The sequence below is a fragment of the Paralichthys olivaceus genome, chromosome 20, assembly GCF_024713975.1.
Source record: "Paralichthys olivaceus isolate ysfri-2021 chromosome 20, ASM2471397v2, whole genome shotgun sequence".
NCBI lineage: Eukaryota > Metazoa > Chordata > Actinopteri > Pleuronectiformes > Paralichthyidae > Paralichthys > Paralichthys olivaceus.
The window spans coordinates 1,421,048-1,448,867 of record NC_091112.1 but is presented as its reverse complement, the minus strand read 5'-3'; the positions used below and the strand labels follow the sequence as shown (position 1 = coordinate 1,448,867).

At 46.1% G+C, this 27,820-nt stretch overlaps 1 protein-coding gene and 1 pseudogene across 2 annotated transcripts in view; one reads left to right on the top strand and one right to left on the bottom strand.

The window, feature by feature from the left end:
• Positions 1–2,613: 2,613 nt before the first annotated feature.
• The window catches only part of LOC109643025 (protein shisa-6-like), a 30,358-nt gene continuing 5,151 nt past the window's right edge, over positions 2,614–27,820 (top strand). The window contains exons 1-9 of one of the 2 annotated variants that reach the window (XM_069516957.1): positions 2,614–2,942; positions 3,237–3,313; positions 14,043–16,888; positions 18,248–18,490; positions 18,601–18,717; positions 19,054–19,196; positions 20,580–20,648; positions 24,117–24,344; positions 27,438–27,816. In XM_069516957.1, coding sequence (XP_069373058.1) covers positions 16,473–16,888; positions 18,248–18,490; positions 18,601–18,717; positions 19,054–19,196; positions 20,580–20,648; positions 24,117–24,344; positions 27,438–27,816 — 1,595 coding nt within the window. In that variant the 5' untranslated portion in view covers positions 2,614–2,942; positions 3,237–3,313; positions 14,043–16,472. The remainder of the gene's footprint in view (positions 2,943–3,236; positions 3,314–14,042; positions 16,889–18,247; positions 18,491–18,600; positions 18,718–19,053; positions 19,197–20,579; positions 20,649–24,116; positions 24,345–27,437; positions 27,817–27,820) is intronic. The other variant, XM_069516958.1, reaches the window with a different exon arrangement.
• Positions 9,592–11,662, bottom strand: LOC109647320 (intraflagellar transport protein 57 homolog pseudogene; annotated as a pseudogene).

Below are 27,820 nucleotides of genomic sequence, written 5' to 3'. Positions count from 1 at the left end.
ACCGTTCTCCTCTTATTCTACCCGCAGGAAGCTTTTCTGACCTTCAGATGACACTAATCATATTTTCCATCCACTGTGCCGAGTGCGTCCCTGTGAAGAGCACGTTACAGCAGATCACCAGTCGTCTGCGGTGAAGGAACAGCTGGCAAACGTTTGGGCAGATTTTGCCAACTCTATTTCTGCAGAGACCAACATGTAGCTTCTCCATCTGCGGTTCCTGCTGAACTCAGGTCAGCGCCAGTCTCTCCACTCCAAACCTACGGACTCTGATAAAATATTCAACTGCACGAAAACGGACCGAAAGCGGAGATTCAACCTGAGTCGACACAAATATTTATGTGAGCGCGCTTCGGATCTTTGACCGTTTAAGATATTTGAAACAACAAAACAAAAGTAAAATCTACATTTCTGGACAGAATCCATCAAACAGCTCAGGACACAAAACGTGGACGACATGAGCCACGGAGGACACAGAGGTCACGACCTCAGTTTGGTCACGACCTCAGTTTGGTCACGACCTCAGTTTGGTCACGTCCTGTTTCACGTAAGGTTACGTTTTCATCTGCGTTAGTTTATGACACAAAAACTACCGGACGGATTAAAAACAATCAGGAGAATCTAAGAATCTAAACTATATTCATCACTTTTAGAACCAATTAAGACAAAAAGATCCAACAGTGCTGAGAGACTCATGACAGTAAGAAATATCCTGGTTGTACTTATTCAAGTGCAGAAGAAACCGTGGGACACGTTACGCCTTTAAATAAAGTATTCATTTGCATAAACATGAATAAATGAAGAGCTCAAAGTGAATCTATTTTCACGTCGGCCACAGAGGAACATTTATCACACGAGGACAACAGAACTCCTAATGTTTGAACGACGGTGAAACTGGATCGAAGCATAATAAGGACGATGTCGACGATGTAGAGCGAAGCCCCGAAGAGGCTGAAACGCTCGACGGTGTTTCCTGCTGACCTGTGAGGCCACTTTGATTTGATCCATTATTTTCCACTGACCAGTGTGAGCGTTTTCCAAAACCAACATGTCTGCTGCAGCTGGAGCGAGAGCGCTCATCCATGCATTTTACAACGGTCGTGTTCCAACCGCTGATTTCATCTCCCCGTCATTTGGACCAAGATGATGCAAATAAATTAAACAGAACTGTAAATCGCAGTTAATGCTGCGTCTGCAGGGCGGAGATGGTGCACGCCCGAGGGGGGGGGGGGGGGGGGGGTAGAAGCCAGAACTGGAGGCAGAGTGCCGGAGAGATTAGCATGTTACATTTTCTGTCTTGTTGTTGGAGTCAGCAGTGAGTAATGGAGGCGAGCGGCCGGAGCTGCAGCGGCTCGGCCAAGAACAGGGAACAAGCCTCTGCTAATTTCCTGGCACAAAAAAAAAAAAAATCATAATTAACACGTTAGATGTAGAAGCCGCGGTTGTCAAGGTAACTGATGACACCGCATTATCACTTGGAGCTTCTGCAACCCCCCCCCCCATCCTCCCGCTCAACTCCCATTCATCAAGCAGCCATTCAACATGGAGGGGGGGGGGGGGGGGGCAACAGCACCTAAACTGCTTTTTATTCACAGGAGAGCGTTCACACAATGTTTATTAGTCTGGTATTAATCTGGTAAAGACAATTACCATAATAGATAATTACACATCAGCGTGTGCAGTGGGAAACAACACACTGCTGCACACACCGTACGCTGGTGAATTCTTCTCAAGGGACAGTACAGCACCAATACACAAAAACTTGATTTGTTGATAAACGCAGTTCTGGACCATAGTCCTCATTATTTAGCAAAATAAAATATCATCATGAAAACAGACGAGGCTGTGAAGACGCAGGTATAAACTTATTGATATTTACATTAAGGGGGGGGGGGGGGCGACTCCCTGTGTACATGTGAAGGTAAAGAAACCACAACGTGTACTGGTTTCAGGTAATAATACCTATTATATATATATAATACCTTATATTTTGTCTACGACTGTAGAAACAGTGCGGAGCTGTCGCAGATCTGCTACTGACGCCTCTTAGAGATGTCGATGAAACTAAACGGGATCATGATAGGAGCTGAAACAGAGACACGGCCAGCGACACATTGGTTTGATAAGTGTGTGTAGAATTTAGTGACATCTAGTGGTGAAGTGTCATGTCGCAGCTGAACACAGACAGAGAACCTGTGGCGGCTTCAGTTGTAAAAGGGAAAAGCAACGATTTGTGTAATTTAGACGAAGTTTCTGCGAACAGATCGTTTCACCTGAATCTGATTAAAATAAAGTTTATATAAAGTACGTGCACAGCGCCACCTGTGACTGAATGGAGAACTGCTGATGGAATGTTACCTGGTGAGCGAATGAATAACAAATCAAGGCTAACGCCCCCTGGTGAACTCTGCGCCACGCTCACGGTCAGGTGCGCGTGCATCAGGGAATTTTTCCGACGGCGTTCGAACGCGTCTCGACCAATCAGACGCCGGGACGTGACGGGGCCGCGCCCTGATTGGTCGATCGCTTCCAGCGCTTGAGGAATGTAAAGCGCGTCGTCCAATCAGTGCGCGAGGTGCCCCCCCACCACCACCACCACCATCACCACCCCGCCCCCCCAGGAGCAACAGCGGACCTGAGAGAGAGCAGCCTCAGTCTGAGCTGCGTTGCCGTGCGTGACGAGCCCGCACAAGTGACTCTCCGCGTGGTTAAATGTGCGGCGTCTCTTTTTTTTTTGTTTTCACAGGTTTTATACGAATTCCTCTTTGCGTCACTGCTGTTTCCATCTTTGCGCCGCAGACGAACATCGAGCGACGCGTCACTGCGGCTGAGTCCGTTTCCTCTTCCAGACGCGGAATTACAATGAAACATGTAGGAGACGCGTTTCCTGCCGCAGCCGGAGAAACGCGTTAGCATCGAGGAGACGACGACCAACGAGACAACAGGTAAAAAAAAAAAAAAAAAACTCCTTTCACGCGTTTATTGAAGATGCGTAAAAATGAGCCGGAGTTGGATCCACGCGTAACATCCAACCGGTGTTGACGCATCCATGTGCGGTGCGTTTGTTAACGAGACGCGTGAAGATGCTGGACGGAAGCGGCGCGTGTGGAAGTCACACGAGAGGAAAATGTCTGTAAGCGTTGGATGATGACAAGTCACGGGCGTCGGTGCGCGTCAGGGCGCAGCGGCTCATTGTCTCAGCCGCTGAATTCACGCGCTGATGTTTCTTCTCTTCGAAGGTGGAACATGGTGACGGCGGCTGCGTCTGCGGGATCAGCGGCTTCCTCCGCGTGGAGCTGCGTGAAACACACCACAGGTCATTTTACTGCCTTTTTCTCTCGCTGCTGTGGATGCTGCAGTGTGTGTCTGTGTGTGTCCGTGTGTGTGTGGACATGCGAACAGGTTTCATCATGACGCTGGACTCTCTCCTCTGCAGATACACACATGCATCACATACAACACAACACAGACACGCCTCGACACAATGCAACACGAACCCTCCCATTGTGTGTGTGTGTGTGTGTGTGTCTGTGTGTGTGTGTCACTGTGATGCAGCAGCAGCATCACTCACACATGCAGCTGCACCTAAAAAACAGAGAGGGGGGGTGATTGTGTGTTTTTGTGAGCGTGCATATGTGTGTGTTTGTGTGTGCAACATTAGAGTCATGCAGAAAAACACAAATCACACACACACACATGCGGCTGCATCTTGCATGAGCAAATAATTGCCTCATGAATGCTAATGCAGAAACACTGCAAACTAACACTGCTGCCTCATGAGCTCACAGGTGCTGGGTAGCCTTACCTAACTGTGTGTGTGTGTGTGTGTGTGTGTGTGTAGGTGTTCTGTGTAGGTGAGTGTTTGTGGATGATATCACCTTGCATATGGTTGCAGGGCTGCATGTGTGGTTGAGGATGTTTTCAGAGCCGCACACCTTCAGTACATCGGCCTCAGCGGGTTCCGACAGTGAGGGAACGTCAGAGCTTCCTGTCGTGTGTCACACAACGTTCAGACGCTTCACCTGCAGCAAGAGCGACAAATCTGTAAAACACGTGATCCAACACCAGCACATCACGATCGTGAGACGTTACGAACACGCACAGGAAACGTTTTACTGATCGAAGCAGAACCGCAACGAGGCTGAATCCGTCAATTTATGAAAATAGAGGACGAACTATCACTAATTGCTAATAACTACCAAAGTTATTCCATTTGTCAACATATCACATTGATCAGATTTGACAAAGTGGAAACAGAAACAGCTTTCCTGCTCAATAACCATCCAAAGAATGAATTGATAATCAAAGTATTTGACTTTTAATTGATACGTGATTAATTGATTAAACGTCTCGGCAGCAGGAGACGTTTCTGACACTGATGTACGACGGCAGCCGACGGTTATTTTTCATTATTGATTCAGAGATAATCGATGGATGGATTCATCTGATAATTGTTTGTATTCTGGCCGTAAGCAGTTTATTGGAAAGTCTATAAATCACAATGTCCGTGAGCCCAGCTTGATGTTTTTAAATAGAGTCGACCAAAACTCAAATATTAACTGAAGTGACGCCAAAGAGAAAATCAGCTCCTCGTCGCTGTGGAGACGCTGGAAGTTTTGCTTGATGCATTTTCCGGAGGATTGAAATAATCGATGTTAAAACCACTTGTTTAAGAACGTGGCTTGAAATAACTTTTTCACATTACATCCAGACGCTTGTAGCAACGTCCCTCGAGTTTAAGATAAGATGGAAACTCCTTTATTGACCTCGAAGGAGAAATTCATTAGTTCAGTTTAATTTATTTCACACAACTTGTGAATAAACAACAAATACAAAATACATCAACGAAAGGTCAAAGTGCACGTGGAGTGTAGTAGAAACAAGTCGTGGTTTATATGAAAACCAAACTCAAATGTAACAGGAAGTAAAATACAAAGCAAACAGGTTTTATATTAGTATGAAATCAAACATTCTGGTTTTACAGCAGCACAAATACAGAAAGAGTAGAATAAATCAGAACTATATAAGAACACTTCAAGACTGATGAGGAGTGCAACACAGCAGAGAAATATGAAATACAGTATGTGGTGTAGTGCAGTATGTTAAAAATATGTTTTCTGTGCTGAACCTTTAGCTCAAACTCATGATTTCATGAGTTTACACGTAATTTGTTGTGGCTGCAGCAAAGGATTATTTTCATTACTAATTAATCTGGACAGATTTATAGTTTATAAAAATGTCCGTGAGCTTCCAATAGCTCGTCAAATATATAGAAATCACGTATTCAGTCAAATCAAGAGTCTGAAAACCAACGAGACGAAAATGAATCGAAGCAACAAAACAGAGAAAAGCAGCAAATCTTCATTCGAGAAGCTGATCAAAGGTTTGATCGTCAGAAATGTGCGTTAATGGAATTAAAGCTCCACAGTTTAACGTGAGGGTGAGAGGAGGAGGAGAGGGAGAGAGAGAGGGAGAGAGAGAGAGCGAGCGAGCGAGCATCGTGCACCACAGCAGCCTCCACAGACCAGACCGCAGCGCTGCCACGGGACGTGTTGCGTTCGAGTGAGGGGCACAGCAGCGATTACAGATGCGTATAACCCCACAGCTGAGCGATCACACTCTGAAGCTGTTTGTGTGTCTGTGTACGCCCACCTCGCAGCCAAATCAACAGGTTCACGCCCACTCTCTGGGGGCTGTTGAAAGGCATTCTGGGAAAACGCAGGGATCCACTGAGTGGAGTGGAAGCAGATGAGGAAAAAGTTGGTGCAGCAAGTTGATGACAAAGGCGTTGCACATCACACACGGATGATATAACGGCGTCAGAGCGCCCGGAGGGGGGGTTGGTCCTGAAACTGTGGTGCATGCTGGGTAATAGCTGCAGAGTTATGTGTTTAAAAAAAACAGGAGAGTAGTTCTTTTGTTCCACGATGGTTGCTCACCTGCAGCAGCTGTGCTGGTTCTCAACACGGTGGAGGAGGCGGATCGTCACCGTGTGACTCATCTGTGATGAATCTCACAGGTGGAGGTCGGGATGTGACTTCACACGTCGACTGCACCGCCGGACGTCGGAGGGTCGTAGCCTGCAGAGACCCTCGGGTGTTCATGTCATCACCGGAGGAGAGAGAACAAGTGGCCGACGGGCTGCACACAACAACAACCTCCGAGAACAAACACTATCCTGAAACTAAACCTGATCCAACGTCTGGAGCTGTGAATTCACCATCATCACTTCATTCATACGGCACCTTGCTCCAGAGAGACGTTACATTGATCTAAAATACATTATTTATCACGTACATCTGCGTAAAACCACACTTATCAAGTTATACAATAAAAATGCTCAATAAACGTGAAACATTAAAAATGATAAACGTTTCATTTGGGAGTGACCCATATGTGGCCCGGCAGACGCCGTCAGTAGAACTCAGTGTAATTGGTGAGATGTGTCTGACCTGGTTGGGCTCAGTGTTGGCTGTTCCCAGATCAGCTGGGAACGTAGACGCTGAGCGTGGAGAAGAGCATGATGGGACAGGAAGTTATTTACAGTCAATCACATCCCTCATGCGAAGACAAAGTAGAACAGCGTCTATTATTCACTTTTCCTTCCGCTTCCCGGAGGTTGAGTGACTCTCGAGGTTTGTATTTCTGGACGACCTCGCTGATGAATGGGAAACTGGATTCTGTTGGTGTGAATTTCTCATGTTGTGAGAACGTGGACTTCTCTCCGGCGCGCTGACCTCGGGCCAGATTAGCATTGAAACTGATTGCACAGTTTTGCCTCAACCAACATTTCACAGAACTTTATTGTCATAATGTTTCCCGAGCAGACGCCGGGCAGCTGTGAGGTTGTTTGCGGATTCTCTCTCGCCAGCGTCTGAGCGAAGCTGAGCGGCCTCTGCTCAAACCCAAACTATTTACCGAGCGGTTACTCATCGGCCCGTAGCGGCGTACCACTGGCGCGTGGCGAGCTGAAAAAGCCCGTCGCTGGGCCGACACCTTCCAGTTGGCTGAGAGGGAGGTGCAGCTCGATCTGTGAGGCGTCGTATCACCCGCTTTCAACAGATGGGACCACATCCCACTGCTGCGCACGTACAGCAAAACATTATGTTTAATTTACGCCTTCCGCAGCCGCCACCAACAAACATCACACCACTGTTTCAGCGGGACAGGGAATAATTATCGCCTGCTTCAGACCGACTGATCATACAGTTGATCATCTTTTTGAAAGAAATATTCCAAGTGGTTTCGCGGCGGCCCTGCGGTTTGAGGACGAGCGGAGAAATGAATCTGTGAGACGTCTCACTGGTCCTCGGTCTCTGTGGCTGTCAGGAAGCGTTTCACAGCTACGATGAAGCATATGGTGCAATAAATCCATGGGAACATTTACACATCACATTTTAACTGCCGACACAAACCGTGATTCAGCTTCAGTATTGATCGAACCCGTTGATTGATTCGAGTCTCGTTCCTCCTGTAGCTGCTTTGTGGACGATGTCATTTCAGTTATTTGTCTTCTTCTGTTAGAATAAGACCGAGGTCGTGCGGTGGAGACAGTTCGTGATTAAAGTCCTGCTTCGTGCAGATGGGGGTGAATTAAAGAGACTCTAGATTGATCGTAGATGTTTAAGTCTCCAGAAAATTGGTTCTGGATGTTTTCCGTAGATTCTCTTTCTTAATTAAAAAAAAAAAAAACAACCATGAATTCCATGAGGCTCAAATACATTTGACCTCCTCATATTTAACACTTCATCAACAACAAGTTCAATTTAAGACTTCTCTTATTCGTTGTTATATTTGATATTTCATAAATTCCTAAGGCTGTAGTCAACAAAATGAAAATGCAGCCACAGGGGGGACATCTTGTGTCTTTTACTTTACATCATGGTGACGTCCAGTAAACGTTGAATAAGTTGAACCTGAGTTTAAAGTTGTGAAACCGGCTCGTCTTTCTTTTCCGCCGAAACGAATGGATTAATCCTGGAAGGTTATTGATGCAACGCTTTTCTCATTATGAATTTAATTTGGACGAGGGAACATATTGACCAATCAATTGATCCGCTGAACGGGAGTCTGCTGCCCTCTAAATAACTTCAACACATTCATCAACTGGTTAAACTGTGTTTTCTGTGGATTAACTCATCAATTAAACGACTCATCGTTTCAGCTCTAAAAGATACAGATCATTGATCCTGTTTTATATTTATTTATATTTATATAATAATCGAATAAGTCAATTATATAAAATGTTGTTTGTGTTTCACGTGTTTAATTAAGTTCATTATCAAGAACTGAACAGAAAAATAATATGAATTACTGCATCGCGACGGAAGAACCAATCAAAACCTGTGGATTCAACTAGCTGATTCCCAGAATGCCCTGTGAATGGAATAACTCCTGTCCCATTGAAAAGGGACGACATCGTGTTGTTGACGTTTCTGACGCGTGACGGACGTGAAACTGGGAAAAAAAAAACAAGCATCTCACACGAAGAAGAAGCTGAGGGAGAAGACAAGTTCTGGAATTCTATCCGGAGTAACCGACTGAGACGTTAGCGTCCTCACACGCAGCCGCTCCGGATGAGTGAGCTCGTGTCTGAGAGCAGCTTTCAACGTACATTTTTTACGTTACTGTGTAAAATCATCACGGCTCAACCCAGCGAACACCCGAGGACTGATGCTGAAATAAATCGTTAGGACATTATGTGGCGTGGCCCTGATGAGAGCTAATGGAAGCCTCCTGTAATACTCCACACTATCATCTGAAAACTAGGCTACATTAATGGATTTTTATTTTGAAACCCGTTTTATTCCACCACTGTGTCGGGACCAAGGGCAGTGCACTGACCTTTATGGACAGAGTTCACAGCAGTGACGGCTCTGCCAGCTTCGCCCCCGGTCCATATCCGAATACACAGCCATACTGCTGCATGCCCTTATGCACTGGCACATTTCCCAGCATGCTCCAGAGAGGGAGGGAGGGAGCAGGCGAGGGAAAAGAGACGAGAGAGAGGGAGGGGGTGAGGGGGAAAAGATGGGAGAGGAATGAGAGTGATGTTGGGAAGAGGAGGCAGGTGGAGGGGGAGTGAGGTGTGTGTGAGACGACGGCTGAGCTGACTAACGGCGGCATCGACCCGCTGACGCTTGTTTGTGTGACGTTGCAGAAAAAAACCAGCGACACATTGAAAAAATAAAGATCCGGTTAATCCAGATGGTGACGACAGAAACAGACATCTTTCTTTCTTTCTTTTCTTTTCCCTTTGTTTTTTCAATTTCTCTCTTTTCAACACTGCAGTGCTATTCTGAGAGACGGCCCACGCACTGAGGGGGGGAGGGGGGGAGTGAATGGATGAAGTCAGGAGGTGTGTGTGTGTGTGTGTGTGCGCGTGTGTGTTTGTATGTTACAGGGGGTCTGCTGCACTAATTCACTGCCTGTCGGGGGGGGGGCTTCTGTCTTTAACGCTCACGTGTCCCTCTGAGAGGACGTCAGGCAGCGAGACAGATGTACAGGCTCATATATACAGTGAACACATGTACAGGCACATACTCTACATGTGTAGCAGGTTCTGGATTTAAAAACATCAACGTGATCAACACATTATATATAACCCAATTTATTTTAAATGTATAAAAGCAACTGGACCTATATTATATCTTTTGTTGACATGTGTATGTTCATTATCCAAAATATGTCCAACAATGTTCACGTTAATGGGACGTTTCAAACCACGTATGATGGAGGAAACATGAACTCCAGATAACGTCCAAACATTCGGATCTGGACATTTTCTCCAGATCTCCTGAAAGATATGAAGAAGGCAACAGGAGATTCTCATCAGCACAGAAATCTCAGGAGCCTTCAGATCCGTCTTTGCAGGTTCAATATAAAGTGGAACCTCTTCTGAGGTTCTCTAAAGGTTCTAGCGTTAGTGTTCTGACACAAGCTGTGGGCAGGAAGTCAGAGCAGCAGGCATATAGGCAGCAGCACAAATCCATACGTGCGTGTAGGACACACAGCAAGACAAATGGCCGGACTCAGCATGAAGACAGGAAGAGCAGGAAGGTGGAGAAAGACAGATGGATGGGGACGCAGCCGTTCAGCCACAAGCTGCAGATGCACAGAAAGAAACCAGGGGGACACGGTTCATGGTTCCACAGGAATGAAATCTCATGTCACGTCTGTAAACCGACACAATCCATAAATATAACCACCTAACACACTCAGGGCATCGGACTCCATTAATAAACCAAATATGGAATTTGCCCCAACTTTTGCAAACAACTGTATCAGTGAAGTTTAGACTTGTTTTGTTCTTCCTCAAGTTTTAATGGCGTTTGACATTTTACACCTAAAGTACAGAAGGTCTTCGGTTCCTTCAACCGTGACTGAAGGGCTCAGCGGCGGGGTCGGGGACGTTGGTGGCGTACATGTCGCACATGGTGTTGTGCTTCTCCTTGAGTTTGACCTGCAGCAGCATGTGTTGTAAGACGCTGATCCTCACGTCCATATCAGCGATCTCCCGGTTCAGCGTCACCAAACTCTGGTTGATCTTCACCACTGGAGCTTTGTCAGACATGCTGCTGCCTTTCTCCTCCATTTGCTTCTTCGCCTTCCTCAGATTGCCGTTGACCTCAGTCAGGACTCGGCTCCTTTCCGCCATCCGTCCGTCGGCCTTCTCGTATCGCTCCATGGTCCCAGTCATTTTAGCCTGACCGTCACGGTACTCCTGGATCAGATCTTTGAGCTGCAAGTTGATGGAATTCTCTCTGCGGCTCAGCTTCTTCATATTGTTGCTGATGACCTCCTGCAGTTTGTGCAGAAAGCTCTTGGCCTGTTCGAGGGAAGACTCTATTCTGTCTCTGTGTTGATGCATCTGGTCCACGTGGCTCCTCCAATCCTTGTTGTCGGTCTCGATCGGGGCTGTGAGCTGAGGCAGGACTCTCTCTACCTCCAGCGCCCACTCTGCTGGATCAACTGTCGACTCCAGAATCTCGTCTGCTTCGTTATGAGTGGACCGTAAACTCAGAGCCTCCTGATCCATCTTGTTCTCCTCCTCATAATCGCTAATCTCATCCTCCTCATTGTCGAACGTTAGCTCTGCCTCGTCCTCCGTTATAAACTCATCTTCCGTGTTTTCTAACGGATAGATCGGTTTTCCATAGAAGAACCCTGACTTCTTCAGGGCCTTGTCAGCCAGTTGGTCCAGCACGAAGCAGACAAACTCGCCAGAACCCTGTTTGAGATCGGAGGGTTGGAAATCCACCTTAACTCCGAGGGCCCGGAGCTCAGCCAGGATGTTGGATGCGGTGGCAGTCGGGTTGTCGTTTTCCTCAGGCGCTGGGAATGACCTCCCTGCTGTGTTGATGAGCCACGCTGCCACGACGCTGAACATGCGGAACTGCTCTTCAGGGTTGGAAGGCAGATACGGACTGGCAACAAAATAATGTCTGTTCAGGTACTTCAGGTTGTGTTTGGCTACAACTTGCTCGTAATTTAAAAGCTTCAGCTTCTCCAGTAGACGCTCCATCCTGACATACTCCTGGTAATCTGGTTCGCGAGGGCGGTGCGCTTTGTCTCCTTTCGACATTTTGTGCTTTCTATTAGCCGCTCGTCGGACGACGAACTATCAGAATTAACGTGACTGCTGTGAAATAAAAATGTTAACAGATACTCGAGATAGATCGAAGGATCAATGTCACAGCCTCAAGATCACAGGAATGTGACAAGTTCAAAGGCTCGTGTGTCGGCTGTTGTTTTTTAATTTTTTAATCGTATTAAATCAAAAACCCCCTCAGAACTTTTTTCACTCATTCAGACCTGTGTGACATGTGAAGAAAAGTCAGGAGGAATTGGCAGCTGATAAATATTCTGACTGAGGGTCGAGTTTCAAATCACGATTTTAGCCTTTTGTTTTTAGCCAGAGTTTCCCGAAGGAAATTCTTGAGCCGGCTTGTTCCAAGACCACGGTATCAACATATAATAGAATAAATGAGTATAATTCTAAAAATATGTATGAAAATAAAAATTACTGTATGAAGTGTAGTTTAATTGAAATAAAAATACAGTGTATACAGAGTAAATGCAGAATCACTGCCAAATAGAAATAGAAATAAATAATTTAGCCCAGACAGTGAAACTAATACTAAACAGATGGAATAAATAATACAAGTAGGAAGTAATATGGGATAATAAAAAAACGTATGTTTTAAAAATAACAGCTCATCAAACCGTCACCATGTTTGAACAAACCCTGTCTGACCCTCACTTCCTGTTTGAACAAGAGATTCTATCAAATCGACTCAGAATTATGTATTTTAATGTATTTTGCACATTTTTATTTTTATATTTTTATGAGCGTGTTGCATGAAGTCTTACGTTTTTATTCTGTAAACCTGCAGACACCACGTCCAGATTAAAGCCATGAACAGACACACGTCTGTTGTGTGCACACGTGTTTATTCATTTTATTCATTTTTATAGGATTGAATGTGTTTATTGCCGGTGGAGGTTCAGCGGAGGTTCAGCTGTGTGTCAGCGGGGGGCTTCTTAATTACGACATCTGAGGAAGCGGGTTGGAAAAGCCCCTGGAGGTGGAGACACGCTGATGTGATGAAGCTTTGTTGTCAGGGCAGCAGACCGCCCAGGACTTTCCAGCAGAGACGACCAGGCTATGTAGGTTAACCATGATCCAGGAAATAGTCCCTGTCAACTCCTGGAATCAGAACATCCTGTTCTCATATATATGTTTATCCTCCTCTTACGTCGGGAGAATAGTTTTATATTATTTGATAATTATTCTCTAAATATTTTCCTCCCAGGTTCTGCAAGAATCCAGTTAGACTCGTTTATTATTTTAATACAAACACAAATATCAAACTGGAATTAAGAAAATAAACATTATTTTATGTAGAATGTTAAAATAAAGTTTTCATATCGGCAAACAAACAGCGATGCATCGGTCGGCTCTGAAATATAAAACTTTTTAAAACCTGTGACTTGGCATCACAGGGGTCAAAGGTCACGACAGACATTCACATATAGTTCCGTGCGTGAAGTTAATGGAGCCGCAACGTTTCAAAGTATTTAACAAGAGTCAGGAAAGATCAGTTTGTTAGATTTCCTCCTGACAGCAGTGCTGAGTCTCTGCCACTCCTGGTGCTGCAGGCCTCATTCTGTAAACAGAGCACACACACACACTCACACTCACACACACACACACACACACACACACACACTCTCTCACTCTCACACACACACACACACACACACACACACACATCTGTGGTCTCTTTGCTCGGCCCCTCTGTCAGATGAGTCCATATGGCAGCTGTCATGTCGCCTGCTCTCTTTTTATCAAAGTCAGATCACGGCTGCTCCCATCTCCTCTGTCAGCTGATGTTTCAGTGTGTGTGTGTGTGTGTGTGTGTGTGTGTGTGTGTGTGTGTCATACGTCCCCCCGTTCAGCAGGATCTCAGGTTTAATCGAGCTTTCATTAAGCTCCACATACAGTAGCTGGAGGCCGGAGTCTTATATAAAATCATCTCCGAGCAGTTGACTTCCTGTACAAAGTTCATCTCCGCCAAAACCACAGTCTTGTTGTTTTTCTGCATTTTTTTCAAAACAGGAAGTAATAACGTCAACATTATCACCAGAGTCCTAACAAATCGTGCAGGAGGTTTGATTCCCTCCTTTGTTTTCTTGTTTCACTTTAAGTCGCCTCAGTAAACTTTGTTGTGTTTTGATCATTTTTTCTGAAATCTGTTTCCTGCTTTCCTTTATTTTATTAATGAAATTCAAACATTTTCTGTTTAAATTTTCTCTTTCACATTTTGTTTCTCTGGAAATTTCCGAAAAAAAAACTCCTGAAAGTTTTACAGCTTCAAACTATTTGAGTTGTGGAATTTAAAACAAGACTGAACTCGTAACAACTGTGATATGTTCACTTAAACTAATCACAATAAGAAAAACATATCACGTGAAGAACAAACCTTTTTAAAAGCCACAGATTGAATGAATCACAGACTCTGTGTTGTTTTCTTCTGTTCCAGTGTGAATCCTGTCGAGCGGACGTGAACCTGTGAGAGAAGGAAACCCTGAAGAGACGGACAGAAGGTGACGGCTGCACCTCCAGGTCGTTTCCTCTCAAAGCTCCTCGCCGACCGCTCCACTTCTCCGCTCGATGCTGTTGTGAATCCAGGTTTCCGAGCCTCTTCCCGTCTCGTCCGTCGTTTCTTTTGTTACAAGCGAAACCAAAACCAGGTGCCAAACTGACTGTGTCGAGAGACGAAGCAAAAAAAAAACCACAAACCAGATCATCTCACGTTTATTTCTCTTCATCGACGTCCTGCAGCTCGTCACGTTTAGTGTGAAGAGTTTATAAAGTTCGCGTCCATCGCTCAGTGTTTTTGCTGCTTTAAAGGTTCTCTTCACACCGGGACGATGATCAGTGCATCATTGGTTCTTTAAGTGCTTTCTATCCAGCTGATGCTTTTAGCCGCTAACTCTTAGCCGCGCTCTGACGCCACCTGAACATTTGAAGGCTTCAGCAGGACGGCGTTTGACTGACAAGGCCCCGTCTGAAGCTGATAAATACAAGCACCACCTCCTCCTCCACCTCCTCCTCCTCCTCCTATGCTGCTGCTGCTGCTATCTCAAAGGCTCAGAGATTTACTGTCGTCGTAGTCTGCGCTGTGAAACACTGCTGACACTTTTCCTATCTCCTTCTTCCAGTCGCTCACTCGAGAGAAGCCTCTCGCTCCGTGTCGTCTCCCGTCTCTTCCACACGTGGCCGCCCCCCCCCCACCCCACCCTTTTATCCGATCCGAGTGACGTCTTCAACCTTTTTCTTCTTCGCATTCTTCCTCTTCTTTCACTCGAAACATGCAATTTAAAACCTTTCACTGTTTTTACATTTTTGGTGGAAGGAGATTCAGTTTGTAAGAAACAGAAAAACCAACCTAAAGCCATACTGAGCACCAGCCATACGAAACCTTTCACATTTACCAAACGCCTCACGATGTCGAAGTGATCTTCAGTCACGTCGGTGCACGCACACATTCAGGGAGTCAACGCAGGAAACCCCACATTTCCTACGTTTGCATGAAAGAGCAGATTTTTTAAGTTGTGACTCTTTTTCTTTCTACCTGCGTCCGAACCGAACCTGTGACCAGACGAGCCTGCGGCGGGCGTCCGAGTGTGGCAGTGGCACGTGGCCGCGTCAAGTTCCCCGTCGTCATCCCGTGTTCCGCTGTGCTGACGGATGAATCCGGACATTTTCATGTCTGTTCTGTGGGCAGAACCTCGCTGCCCTGCTAGAACCGGGCCCAAGCCCTCCTTCGTTCTCTTCTGCTGGGCCAAGCTGAACTCGGAGCAGAGACACTCACACGAGGGTATCGAACGCACATAAGATTCCTGCGCTGTTCCGCCTTCTTTCTTTCTTTCTGTAATCCCGCCGCTGTCGATCACCGTTTCGTGAATGCCTTGACACGCTGATTTGCAGAACTGATCTGTGTCCTCGCCGTCGGACTTTCTCTCAGATCTGTGACGTCTGAATCCACTTTTCTGATTTAAACCAAAACTTCAAGCATATTGACCTTTACTGATCCTGCCCCTCGGAATCGTTTTGAAAGTAGGAGCTCGTCTGTCGTGCGAACCGTAAAGGAAACATAACTTTGCGTCACAGCTTTGTGCCAAATTCATTCTCACTCAAATCTGAGATCTCTAAAGCTGCCAGCGGTTGGTTTACACACACACACACACACACACATGGAGCTTGAATACACAAACTGCTTTTCTTTACTCCACGTGTGATTGAACGGATCCGTTTTCCACGCAGGACAACAGAAGTGCCAAACTCCCGCAAGAATTCTTCCGACATCCGTCACAGCTCGTTAAAGGAGAAAAAAACAAGTTTACATTCAGCGCTCAATGTTTACAGACGTTTTCCGTTTCCGTCTCTTACGTGAATTGTAACTTTCGTGCCATAAAGGAAAACTCTTCAGAGAGAGATATATATATATAAGACTCTACAGGTCGCTGCGTTAAAAGAGTTTACATTTTTCTCGCGCTCATTTTGTTTACGGAAAAAAAAGATTACTGCCTATTTTAACGATTTTACATTTGTGGACGGAGGACTGTAAAGATTGGTCAGACCGGAGATGATTTCAGATGTATAGCCATTTCACAGGCACTTTTGTCTTGGGCCTAAAAACGCTGAAAGACCTCAATGTTTACAAAAGCTGCTCACGGGACGGATTCGTACGCAGAGACATGTTTACATTAGGGTGAAGGAGTGAAACACGTCGATGAACTCCCAGAGGAAACCTTCGCTCCTGTGTTAGCTCCGTGTTAGCTGTTAGCTCAGCAGACCTTTTCATACGGAGCCTTTTTATACGTTCACAAGCAGCCATCTTGGAAGAGGACGCCGATTATTGGAGTCACGAGCCGTTTGGAAAAAAAAAATTTTTTGACATCGGTTCATGAACTTTGTGGTAAAAACGATGAAACCCACAATTTCCAGAGGGACGTTTTCCTCGTCCTTCGCCGTCATGCTTTTCTCCTGCCTTGCCATTTCCTCTGTAACCATCACCACGGCCGGACGCACTGTCGACGGCCACGCGAGGGCTCAGACCGGTGGCAGTGGGAAAACGGGCACCACGTTGTTCCTCTTGACCGGCTACAAGCCGCTGCTGCCCGCTGGGCCCAAAGTGGCGCCCAAAGCGGCCGAGGTGGAGGACGGGGACGATCCTCCACCAGTTATGGCCGAGCTTCCTCCAAAGCCCCTCCCTCAGACCATGTTGCCAAGGAACATGACGGCCGACGCCCTGAAGCCTCCACTCGGAGCGGCGCAGGTGGCTCCGCCTCCCAGACAGCTGGTGGACGTGGACGTGTGCAGGTAAAGAACAAAACGTGTTTTAAAGTTATTTCGATCACAACAAACATTTTGAATGAGACGTATTTGAAACAAGAAGGGTTCAGTTACGGAGGAGTCATTTTTGTAAAGGGAGAGATTTTGATTCAAGAACCTTAAAAACAGTTTTTTTAGATGAGATGCTTTTTTTTTTTACTTCACTGGGCCTCAACAGAAAGTTAACAGAAATCAGGTTAAATCAAAGCGTGATGCAAAAACAACAACAACTCTTACTTGATGAAACTGGTCCAGGGTCAGTTTCCTCTCTCTGCAGATTCAAGATAAATCTCGAGGATTCCAGGCGATGGGTAAAATCAGTTTGATGACGTGCAGAGTTCGTGTCACGTCTCTTAATTTCCATCCAACGTGATGTGTTGATCCCTCTGATGCCGTAAACTCGCTCCGGCTTTACGCTCTCCTCCGCGCAGAGGCGTCTTGCTGTTGCTAGGCAACATGGGCTCTAAATCAGCCTGCGTGTTGGCGAGCGGCTCCGCAGCACGTTCCCCAGCAGCAGCAGCCTCGTTCAGGCAGAGGACACGAGACCAACGCGTCTCTCAAAGCTCTCATGATTTGATTCAGTTGACACAAGAAGCCTCAAGTTTAATCACCGAGGTCCAATCCTGCGTTTAGTCCTCTGATGATGGGAGACGTTTCTTACTCTGAGTTCTTAAATCTGTTTTAAAACCTGTCTCACGTCTTTCTCGGACTTTTCTCTCTGTGTGTTGTTCTTAAGTAGGAGCGTAAAAAAAAAAAAAGGAAACGTACACGAGAGGCTCCTCTGAATATTGTCGGACATTTAACTTCCTCCAGCTGCACAGATCAGATCCATCAACAGAACATGGTGCATCGAGTACGTAGGCAGCTCACAACATGCCTCAAACCCAGTGGGAGAAAAAATGAGAAATGTGCATTGGCTCATTGGAAAACTGCCTCTGCAAAGCAACAGAGGTGGAAAGTGACTGAACACGTTGAGTGTTTGCATTTTGTTCTTCTCAAATTAACTTTTAAAGGAGAAATATTATTTTCCGCTCCTCTGGAAACATTTCTCCTGAAAGAAATCTGAGAGGTTAAAGACATTGGTTTAAATACGCGTTTAATAAAATACACTCGGCGTTACAGCGTCCAGCTGGGGGGGGGGGGTCTTTAAGAGGCAGGAGCTAAAACCAAGTGTTTGAGACAGAGGCTGAAAAGAGGAGCAGCAGCGACTTTTACTTGTAACAGAATATTTCCACACTGAGTAAAACATCTGAGGTAAAATACTCCTGAAACTCCCATCGTCCGTTTCAACACTAATGTCCCAAACTCTGTAGCATCGGTGACAGGATGTTGAACCTTGCTCCGCAGGGGTTACTTTGACGTCATGGGCCACTTCGACAGCACCTTCAACTGCTCCAAGGGCAGCTACATCTACTGCTGCGGCACCTGCCACTACCGCTTCTGCTGCGAGCACCAGAGGAACCGGCTGGACCAGGACTCCTGCACCAACTACAAGTCGCCCGTGTGGGCCGACCCGCAGGTCACCGCCACCGTGCCCACCGGGAACAAGCCCGACCCGGACTTCAAGACGCTCCCGCAGCAGAACAGCAGGTGAGAGTCCGAACACACACAAGGATATAATTAGAAAAAGAGAATTACAAGTGAAAAGATCTTTGTTCGCTGCCTGTTTCTCTTTGACGTTTGTTTTTTTCTCGCGTCAGCACGGCCTACGTGATCGGAGGTGTGATCTCCTTCACGCTGGTTGTGGCTGTGGGCGTCAGGATCGCCTTCAGCAAGGTGGCGCGTCGACCCCGAAACCGAGACGTCAACATGCCCAGGTGAGACTCGGTCAGACCGCGGAACACAGAGCTACCGTTTGTTTACTTAGTTTTTTAATAAATAACATTTGACAAGTGTCGACCGAGGTCGTGAACAGACGTCATGTGACACACGTCGCTTGTTTCAATGGAGGGAAGTGGATTTTCATCGAAAACAGAAAAAGTTTCGATAATTTGATCCATTGAGAGTTGAGTGTTAATGTCAAATCCCCGGTTAATAGACAAAGATAAAAGTTTGAGTCTGAATATTCTTCCTCCTCACATCTCTGTCTGTCTCTTGTCTTTCCCTCCTCCTCCTCCTCCTCTCATCCCTCCATCCGTCCTCTGCTGTGTCAGATCACTGGTGGATATCCTGCGTCACCAGTCGAGCCCCGTGCAGCAGGGAGAGCGGAACAACGCGGTGTTGAGCGGCACCACCTCGGACGGACGCACGTCCAAAAACCTCTACACCCCCATCCTGCAGAGCAAAGACAACCGCAGTGAGTGTCCACACGTTAAAACTGAGGAATTCAAAAATGAACTTAGAGTCAGATAAAGTTTTTTTATTCTTCAGGTGAAGTGAAGGTTTGAGTCCGTCTCCACAGCATCAAGCTGTTCTCAGACATGAACTCACAACTTTTCTGTCGTGTTCCTGTGCATTTACTTTTATTTATTCTCTTTAGAAGAGAAAATATCTTACACTAAGAAAAATCAAATAAAAGGGCTATAATTATACACTTATTATATTATATAATACTATATAATGCATTTTTTAAAATTAAAAATAATATTGATAGTGTCACTGAACCCCCTGAGTTGTTGTGTTTAATAAAATTAGAAAAACTTATTTTTTAAATGTTTAATTATTATTTCAATGTCTAATATCTGTTTTTGTAATAATTGCTGCCACATACATCTTTTATTGCTTCTCAGGAGACTGTCATATTATTATTTTTAATTTGTTCTTTCTTTCTTTAATTCTTCTCATCTTATCAGATGAGAGTAAAAACATTTCTGGTTTTATTCACATTTAACTAATATTTTCTCTCTGAGCGTGAATTCATTTGTCTTGTTGTATGTTAACTGCTCACACAACAACAGTGTGAACGCACAAAACAACACACACTGTTCTCTCTCTCTCTCTCTCTCTCTATCACCTCCTCTGTCTCTCTGTCTCTCACTCTCTCACTTCTCTGTTGTCAGCCTCTCCAGGATTTGAATTCATTTTCTAATGAATCTGCAACAAATAGAAATAAGCAGTTGGATTTGTTTTTTTCCTCTCGTTGTAGAGACTCCTACTCTCTCTTCAGAGCGGGAGCACCTACTTCACAGGAGCTGGACGTGTTGTTGAAAACTGAAGTGCTCGTCCACAAACACTAACTCAGAGTCCACGTCTATAAATACTGAATCACTTTCCCATCATCACACTCAGGAAACCAAATGATACATGGTTTAAAACTGGATTTAATGTTTTTTACACATTTTTCATTGTTGATTATTCGACATATCTGTTTTTATCTTGATTAAATGTTGTTATTGATGAATTCAAAACTCAAATACATTCGGTACACGATGATGTAGAACAGAGAAGAGCAGCGTCAACTTCAGAAAATGTCCTTCTGTCCAATCAAAGTCTCCAAAGTTGAGAGAAGTAGTTTTAAATTGAAGTGGACACCCGGTCCTGATGTGATCCGAGCAGCAGTTTGACTGAATTAAACATGGGGAGTTTAAGAACCCACTGTATTCCTGGAGGGACTGTCTGTCTCTCTCTGTCCTGTTTCACCCACTGTCTGTCTCTCTGCTGACACAAATGCTTACTCGACACGTCTCTCGTGTCTCTCGAGTGGTTGTCCGTCAGTTTGTCAGCTCTGCTCTCTTTGCAGCCGGGAACTTGCACCACCATTTTAACCAGCAGGGGTGTGCTTCCAGCCCCAAACACTCTGCGACCATCGGTAAGCCTCGTGGTCAGCGGCGTGGTCCAGCACAGGCGGCGGCGGCGAGCTGCCGGCCGGGTCGGCGGCCTCATGACCACACTGTCTGTCTGTGTTGTGTTGGTTTGACGGCCTGTCGGCCTGTGCTCTTTAAACAGCTGTGTCACCTTCAACTCATATCTGTGTGTTTGTGACGACACGGTTGTGTTGAAAGTGACACGCAATGGATAAGAGCGCGAGCTGTCTGGCCCCGCCCTCCACTTAATGCAAGGCTGTCTGCCCCCCCCCCCCCCACCACAAGCCTGCTTCCAAATGTGCTTCTTCCTCTTTTATGGGTTTTTTTTCTATTCAAGAGCATCTCAGTGATTTTATGTTCAGATTGTTTAACGCTTTCACTCGAAATCCTGCCGCCTGCTTGTGCTTAGATCTTTTCTGCTGCTGCTCAAACTGTGCACTCTGATGTTGGATGGATTCGCTGCCCTCCAGCTTCAGCTCTTCTCCTCGCGCTGCTTCTCTGCGTGAATGAAACATATGATCTCTTTTTTTTTTTATTTTGCACTTGAATGTTTTCGTGCAACACGTTTGTTAAAATTCCCCAAACAACAGACGACCAGGTGTAGTGACGTCCGATTAAATAGCCCCGCCCTTGTTGCGATGCGTTGAGGCCGCTCTGTGTTGACCAAGGATCTGCTGGACTCCGTGAAGGTGTCGTCGAGCACACCGACAGCGAGCCGGTGGTTTAATAAATTCGTGGAAGGCGGGAAATGCGTGAACTCAGTTAAAGTAACCGTGCTTACAGGACTCTCAAAAAAGAAAAGCTAACACACCCACAACAAAGGTGGGACAGTTTATTTTGTCAACACCACAAATCCAAGCACAAGCTGAGGCTGTTTGAGTGCAAGCACAACCATCAAATCTGTCCGAGCAGCAAACTATCTGGGTGCAAGAGCACAGTTTGAGCACAAGCAGGAGTGCAAGCATTATAAAATGTGAACATGCAATCTCTCAAGCTGAAAGACCTCGCTCCTGAATACAGAGGGAAAAAACCCATATTCTTCTTCCTCGTCTTCTTCCTCCTCGTCTTCTCTCTGTGCTGCAGTGATGTGCTCACAGCTGACACGACACATTAACAGAGGTCTTAAGCCAGGTCACTGCACTTCCCGAGTCTGTTTTCCGAAGGCTTTGCACCGAGAAAACAAAAAAGCAATGCCAGCACACATGATTTCTCTCCCAGAACATTTTCTTCATCTTTGCTGATGTAAGAATTGTTCGCTAAAGCTGATGTAGAGCATCTAACATGGCCGCTGCAGAATTCTGGGTAAGATTTCTGTGGAAGCGTGATGAGATGATGAAGATCGTCTCAGAGCAGTTACATAGAATTACTCAAGAGTAAAACTTCAAATGTCACGTGTGATTTAAACCTTATTTTCCATATGCTGAAGCTCACATTTACCAGCTTTACCATGAGCCATGAATGCGTCACACTGTCTGGAAGGTGTTTCCGAGGGGCGCGGTCTTCGAATGTAAACCTGTAACCAAGATGTTTTGCTGTCGTCCATCTTTATTTGATTAAAAACAGTTTATCAGTCAGTGGATGGGATGTAATTAGAAATAAATAGTGTCGTATTTTAAGTTTACTACGTTTCAGAGTCGTCCTGAAATGTTTGTGCATCATACTTGAAGAGTTTAACTCGTTCGCGCTCGTTTGCTCTCGACATTACAAAGTTAAAGTTGACTCTGCTATTCGTCCTTTTCGTTCGTTGTCGCTCTTCCTGTGTTAGATAATGTGAACAATCTCCTGCGAGGAAACAAGAACAGAACACTTCAGCTCTCTGACTCAGACCCTCTGCACACACGGCAGCTCGTTTTTCCATGACGCCACGATCAAACCTCTCAGTCAGCCGTCGTAGGTGTTACACAAAAAAAGTCCAACAAGTTGCACTCCTGGAAATGACCGGGCTAATTCTGTTAACACACACACACATTAAACTGAACATCTGGTTCTGTTTCCGAGGTGTTTTCTTCAGCTTCATCATGCTCCGCTCATCTTGCTTTTTAAATATGATCTCACAGCTGGCATTACTTTTTTTTTTTTTTTTAAACCACCGTGTGTGTGTGTGTATGTGTGTGTGTGTGTGTGATGCACGGTGCAGAAGTCGATGTGGTGCGTCCCCCCGGTGACGCTTCACAGAGACATTATTGCCCATCACTGTCAATGTTCAATGAGCAGCATATGTCCAACAGTAATCTTAACGAGATCGCAGCCCATAACCATTACCGCCCTGAATGGACTCCACATCGATTGCGTCCGTCTCAAACGCAGGAAACGACAGCAAACGGCCAATTTCCCTCAGTTGCGTAATTTTTTTATCGCTGCTTTTTATTTGCTCCACATCAGTCCTAACCTTTTTTTTAAACATCGTCTGCTCACACCCAGGTGATAAAGTTCCCCTGCTTATGAATCCAACGCGTCAAAATCAGAGCCGCGATGACCCAGCATGTGTTTGTCGACTTCTGGATGCGAGCTCGTTAGCACATGTCAGGTCACCTGACGTAAATCATCCCACACGAAGCAAACTTCAGTTATACGACAGAGATTCAAGTAACCGAGCCTGACCGGAACGGGAGGCTCGTTGGGTTTATTGTGTCCGAACCAGATTCTGACAGCTGATGAATTTAATTTAAGCTGATTTTTTAGTTTTTGACAAACACGGTTATTGAATCCTGAACCTGAACCAGAATAAGATAAGTCCTCAGGTCGGGTTTCCACACTCTGTGATGTCAGGTTTGTCTGTGTCCTGACGGCAGAAGCTGAAAACACAAGCAACCAAACACCGAGACGAGTAAGAGATGGAGCGACCACCGATCACCAGACCCCAAAAACCTCCAGAGTGAAGCAACATCGTGATAAATAAAAAAACCTTCCAAACAGTGAGAAGCACCGAGACTTTAGTTTCTGGTCACATCGCGTTTGGAAAAATCTGAATGTGCTCGTCCTGTGTGATGTAACTGATATGATGAGTTTACGTGTTGCAAAACAGACGCCCCCTCCCCTCCCCCTCACCACCAGCCTTACATAAGAAGAATCATTTTTGTGATGTGACTCGATCGATGTGCTGCTTCTGCACTTTGCATAAATGTGAATGTGCACAGAGTCCCCGATGCTCTCCGTGTATTTCTCTGTATTTACATGTGGCTGGTGTGTTTGTGTCGGAGCCTCAGATGAAACAGCACAGTCGTATTTATAGATGGTCGCCATGGAGCTCAGAGACACTTCCTGTGTTTACAGATTATTAACCCGCTCGTCTCTTTCTACTTCTCTTTTCTGTTTTTCTCTCACTTCGTCCTCTCTTCCTCTCCTCCATCTCTCCTTTGTTTGACATTCCTTCATCCACCATCATCCTCCACTTGCTTCCTTCCTCTCCCTCTTTTTCATCCTTTCTCTTCATCCCCCCTTCTATCACCCTCTCTCTCTCTCTCTCTCTCCAGAGCGTGGACCCCGTATGAACAACACCCCGCAGCTCTCCTCCGGTCCCACCCTGCACTCAGGTAGCGGTAAAGGTGGCGGCGGTGGCAGCTTCATCAGCGGCGGCATGAGACACAACAGCAGCCACCCTTCCTTCTCCCACTCCTTCCACAACCTGGCCCAGCTGCCGCCGTCCTACGAGGCCGCCATGAAACCGGAGATCAACCGCTACAGCTCCCTGAAGAGGCTGGGTGAGTCCAAATGCACAAGCGAGACAGAAATGTCCGGAGATTGTCCGCAGCAATTGACTTGGACATTCTCGTCCCCACATACAGACCCTCTGGATATTTCCAGTTTGTCTGGATTCTTCCAGATCCAAATCTGACAGGCGTTACCCGACCCTGATGTTTCCCTGATTACTGACACATGCAACTTGAATCATCAAGATAGCCCAGCAAACGAAAAACAGGATTTACAACCTGCAGCCAACCACCAGGGGGCAATCAAGATTTGTCTGTCATGATTTTATTAATCACACAAACACGTCTTTGTAAAAATAAAACTACGAGCCAGTTATTCTCACACCGTCGTCCGCCCTGCGTCTCTTCTCTTTCTCTCATCGCGTCCCAGTTTGTTAAACTTTCACACGGCTGATTGTCCCGGGAGCAGAGAGGTCTGGCCGCCAGGAGATTTGTGACTCAGCTGCAAAGCCAAATAATCATCTCGCTGCAGCTCGGACGTGAAAACAGTTCCTGCTAAACAGCCGTAACAATCAAGTAAACAGAGGAGGGGAATAAACGAAGGGGTGAGGGAGGGGGTGGCTGTGAGAATGTGAGAGATGGATGACAAGAAGAAGGGAGAGGATGGAAATGAAGGAGATAAAAAAGTGACAGACAGGTGGCGTAGAGGTGAAGAGGAGTAAAGAAAAGCACCGGTTTATAAAGACAGAGGAGAAACGAAGGAGGAGGCAGAGAACAGGGGGATGAGGGATGAGAGAAAACAGAAACATGGGAGAAACTGTAAATGTGAAGGTGCTGACTGGGCAAATAAGGAAGAAAAGAAAGACTGAGGAAGATAGAGATGCAGAAGGAGAAGAATGAAGGGAGAGGCAGTGACGGAGAGGAAGAAAGGATTGGAGGGAAAGAGAGATGTGGAGATAGGGGGGAGGGGTGTTGGCTGGCTGGTCTGCAGGGGCCTGGCTGCCGTCGATGGGGAAGAAAAGATGTTTGAGAGGCAGCGAATGGCAACCCCTCTCTCTCTCTCTCTCTCTCTCTCTCTCTTTCTCTCCTCTGTCTGTCTGAAGCTCTCTCGCCCTGCGACTGCTGGAGCCTGCAGGGGGAGGGGACTCTGCAGCTGAGTGATGGATGGTTACTCCTCGGCCGAACGCGTGTGTGTGTACGTGGAAGCGATAATGAGGTGAAAGCGGAGACCAGATGGAGCTCTTTATTATTTCATTTCACTCGAAAGGAGAAAACACTTTGCTCTTAAATCCTTTTTCTCTTTGTAACGTGATTAAAGTCATGTGAAGACACGCCCCTATTCCATGCCATATATTTAAATTTTCAATTTTTCTAACTGCGACTTATTTACTTTATTGCTTCTTATGTGTGATGTTCTTGCAAATCACAGCTCGGCTTCATGTTCATGTACGTATTAGAACGAACACATTTCATTCCCTTTAGGTTCCCGCACGCTCGCCTACATGTCTCGTCATCAGCAGCAAAGTCGTTCAGGGGCTTTACGACTCATTTATTTATCCTTTAAGTGCGAAAACAGATCAAACGATGTGACCGTTACCTCCCACATACGTCCACGCGTCCTTTACGTTTCTGACAACAAGAAACAAACCTCAAAAAGTTCCTCAGCTGAAATCTCTTCCTCGTATCTTCTCGTCCTCTCGCTTAAACTACTGGCTTCGCTGCCCCCTCTGGATTTACGATGGTACTGCTCCGTTTCGTCCATATCCGTAAGCTTTCAGACGACGCTCACAAATGAGGTCGTTGAGCGTAAATGAGCCTTTAGTTTTAAAACCAACAGAAACACAAGAACGAATCATGATCCGTGCAGCGGATGATTTTTATTTCCCACAACAGAGCTACGAGACGCTGAGAATGAGGCTGAGTCACAGTTGCAGTGAATCAATGTTTTCACTCGTCTGATTATTAAATGCCTGAATGTCAGTTTTGGTGGAACACCTCTTCAGACGGAGACTAAAGCGTTGTCTTTATTTCTCACAGAGAGGGAACTCTGCCTCTTAGCAGCCACCGTATGAAACCTGGTCCTTTTGATGTCGCTCCCCGCACGGCAGCGTGGAGAAAAAGAGGATGATAAAAGCTTCTTTGTCTGCAGCCAGGGAGGGACGGAGGGATAATTTGGCCTTACAGGATGGGAGTAAACAGAGAGTGGGAGAGAGAGAGGGGAGAAGGATGAAGAGGAGGGCGAGGGCACGAGACAAAACGGCAAGAGAGAGAGAAAGGGAAAGATGGCGGTGAAAACCTGGAGAGCGGGAGGGGAGACAAAAGGAAGAGGGAGAGGAGAGGGAGAGAAAAAAGAAGAGGGGAGGAAGAGGTAGAGCGGTGGCTGGGTAAAGGTCAGCTTTAAATTGGCTCTCGGAGAGCTGCTTCCATGGAAATGCTTTGAAGATTAAAGTGGTCTCCGGCTGTGGAGCAGAAAGCACAGAAACACTGTATTTCACTATTAATGAAGCTCACTAACTGTTCCATCCACGTCTTCACCTCTTTCTTCTGTCGCTCCGTTTCTTCATCTCCACGTCATTTACGTCGACATCGTCTCTCCTCACCTCGTTTTAAACTTTCCTACAGACTCAGTTTTATCTTTCCCCCGTCGCAGTCTGGTTCGTCCACTCTTCTTTTACCTTTTCTCCGTTGAGCCTCATGCGATATACAGTGTACACCTCTCTTTCACCCCCTTTTCTTTCAATCTCTCTTTTTCCATCATCCATTCTTGTAATTTTCCGTCTTTCCTCCTCGTCTTCCTCTGACTCCTTCACCTCTAGTTCACCCTTTGCTGTTTATCTTTCAAGGCGCTTCACCTCCCTTTCCCGTGACAGATTTCTCTCCTCACGCCTTTTTTTGTCCGTCAACTTCTCCTCTGTTTTTTAATTTTCACCTCATTTCTTTGCATTTATCTCTTTTTCTTTCTTTTGGGATTTGAAATGTTCCTCAACCTTGGAAACAACAGTTTCACCACGAGGTCCCTTCAGAAGCTGTTCTGGTGCTTTCAGTCATTTCACACATCAGCAGATGAGTTTTTGCTCATTAACCGATAAAGAAACATTTGTTGTGTTTAAAATACACGATTCTGTCTTTGTTTTGTTGAACCAGAGAAAGAACTCGACGAGTACTCCAGCTACTACAACTCCAAACGCCGCTTCAACAACGCTCCGCCGTCCTTCCACTCGTCTCAGCACCACCTGCCCTGGGGAGGTGAATACACGCTGGGATCTCGGGGGACGCTGCCCCTCAACGGCTCCCGGCCCCGTCTCCACATCCCCGCCTCCACCCCGAACCCGTACCCGCTGCCCACCCAGACGCAGTACACCAGCTTCTCGTTCGACAGGCCGCCGCGCCGCGTCCGCTCACAGGACCAGCTGCTGGCACTCGGGGACAACACGCTGTCCCGTCTGTCCAAGAACCAGCAACACCAGTACTACAAAGCCATGATGAGCACCAGCAGGAGCTCCAACTCACAGACGCTCCGCAGGTGA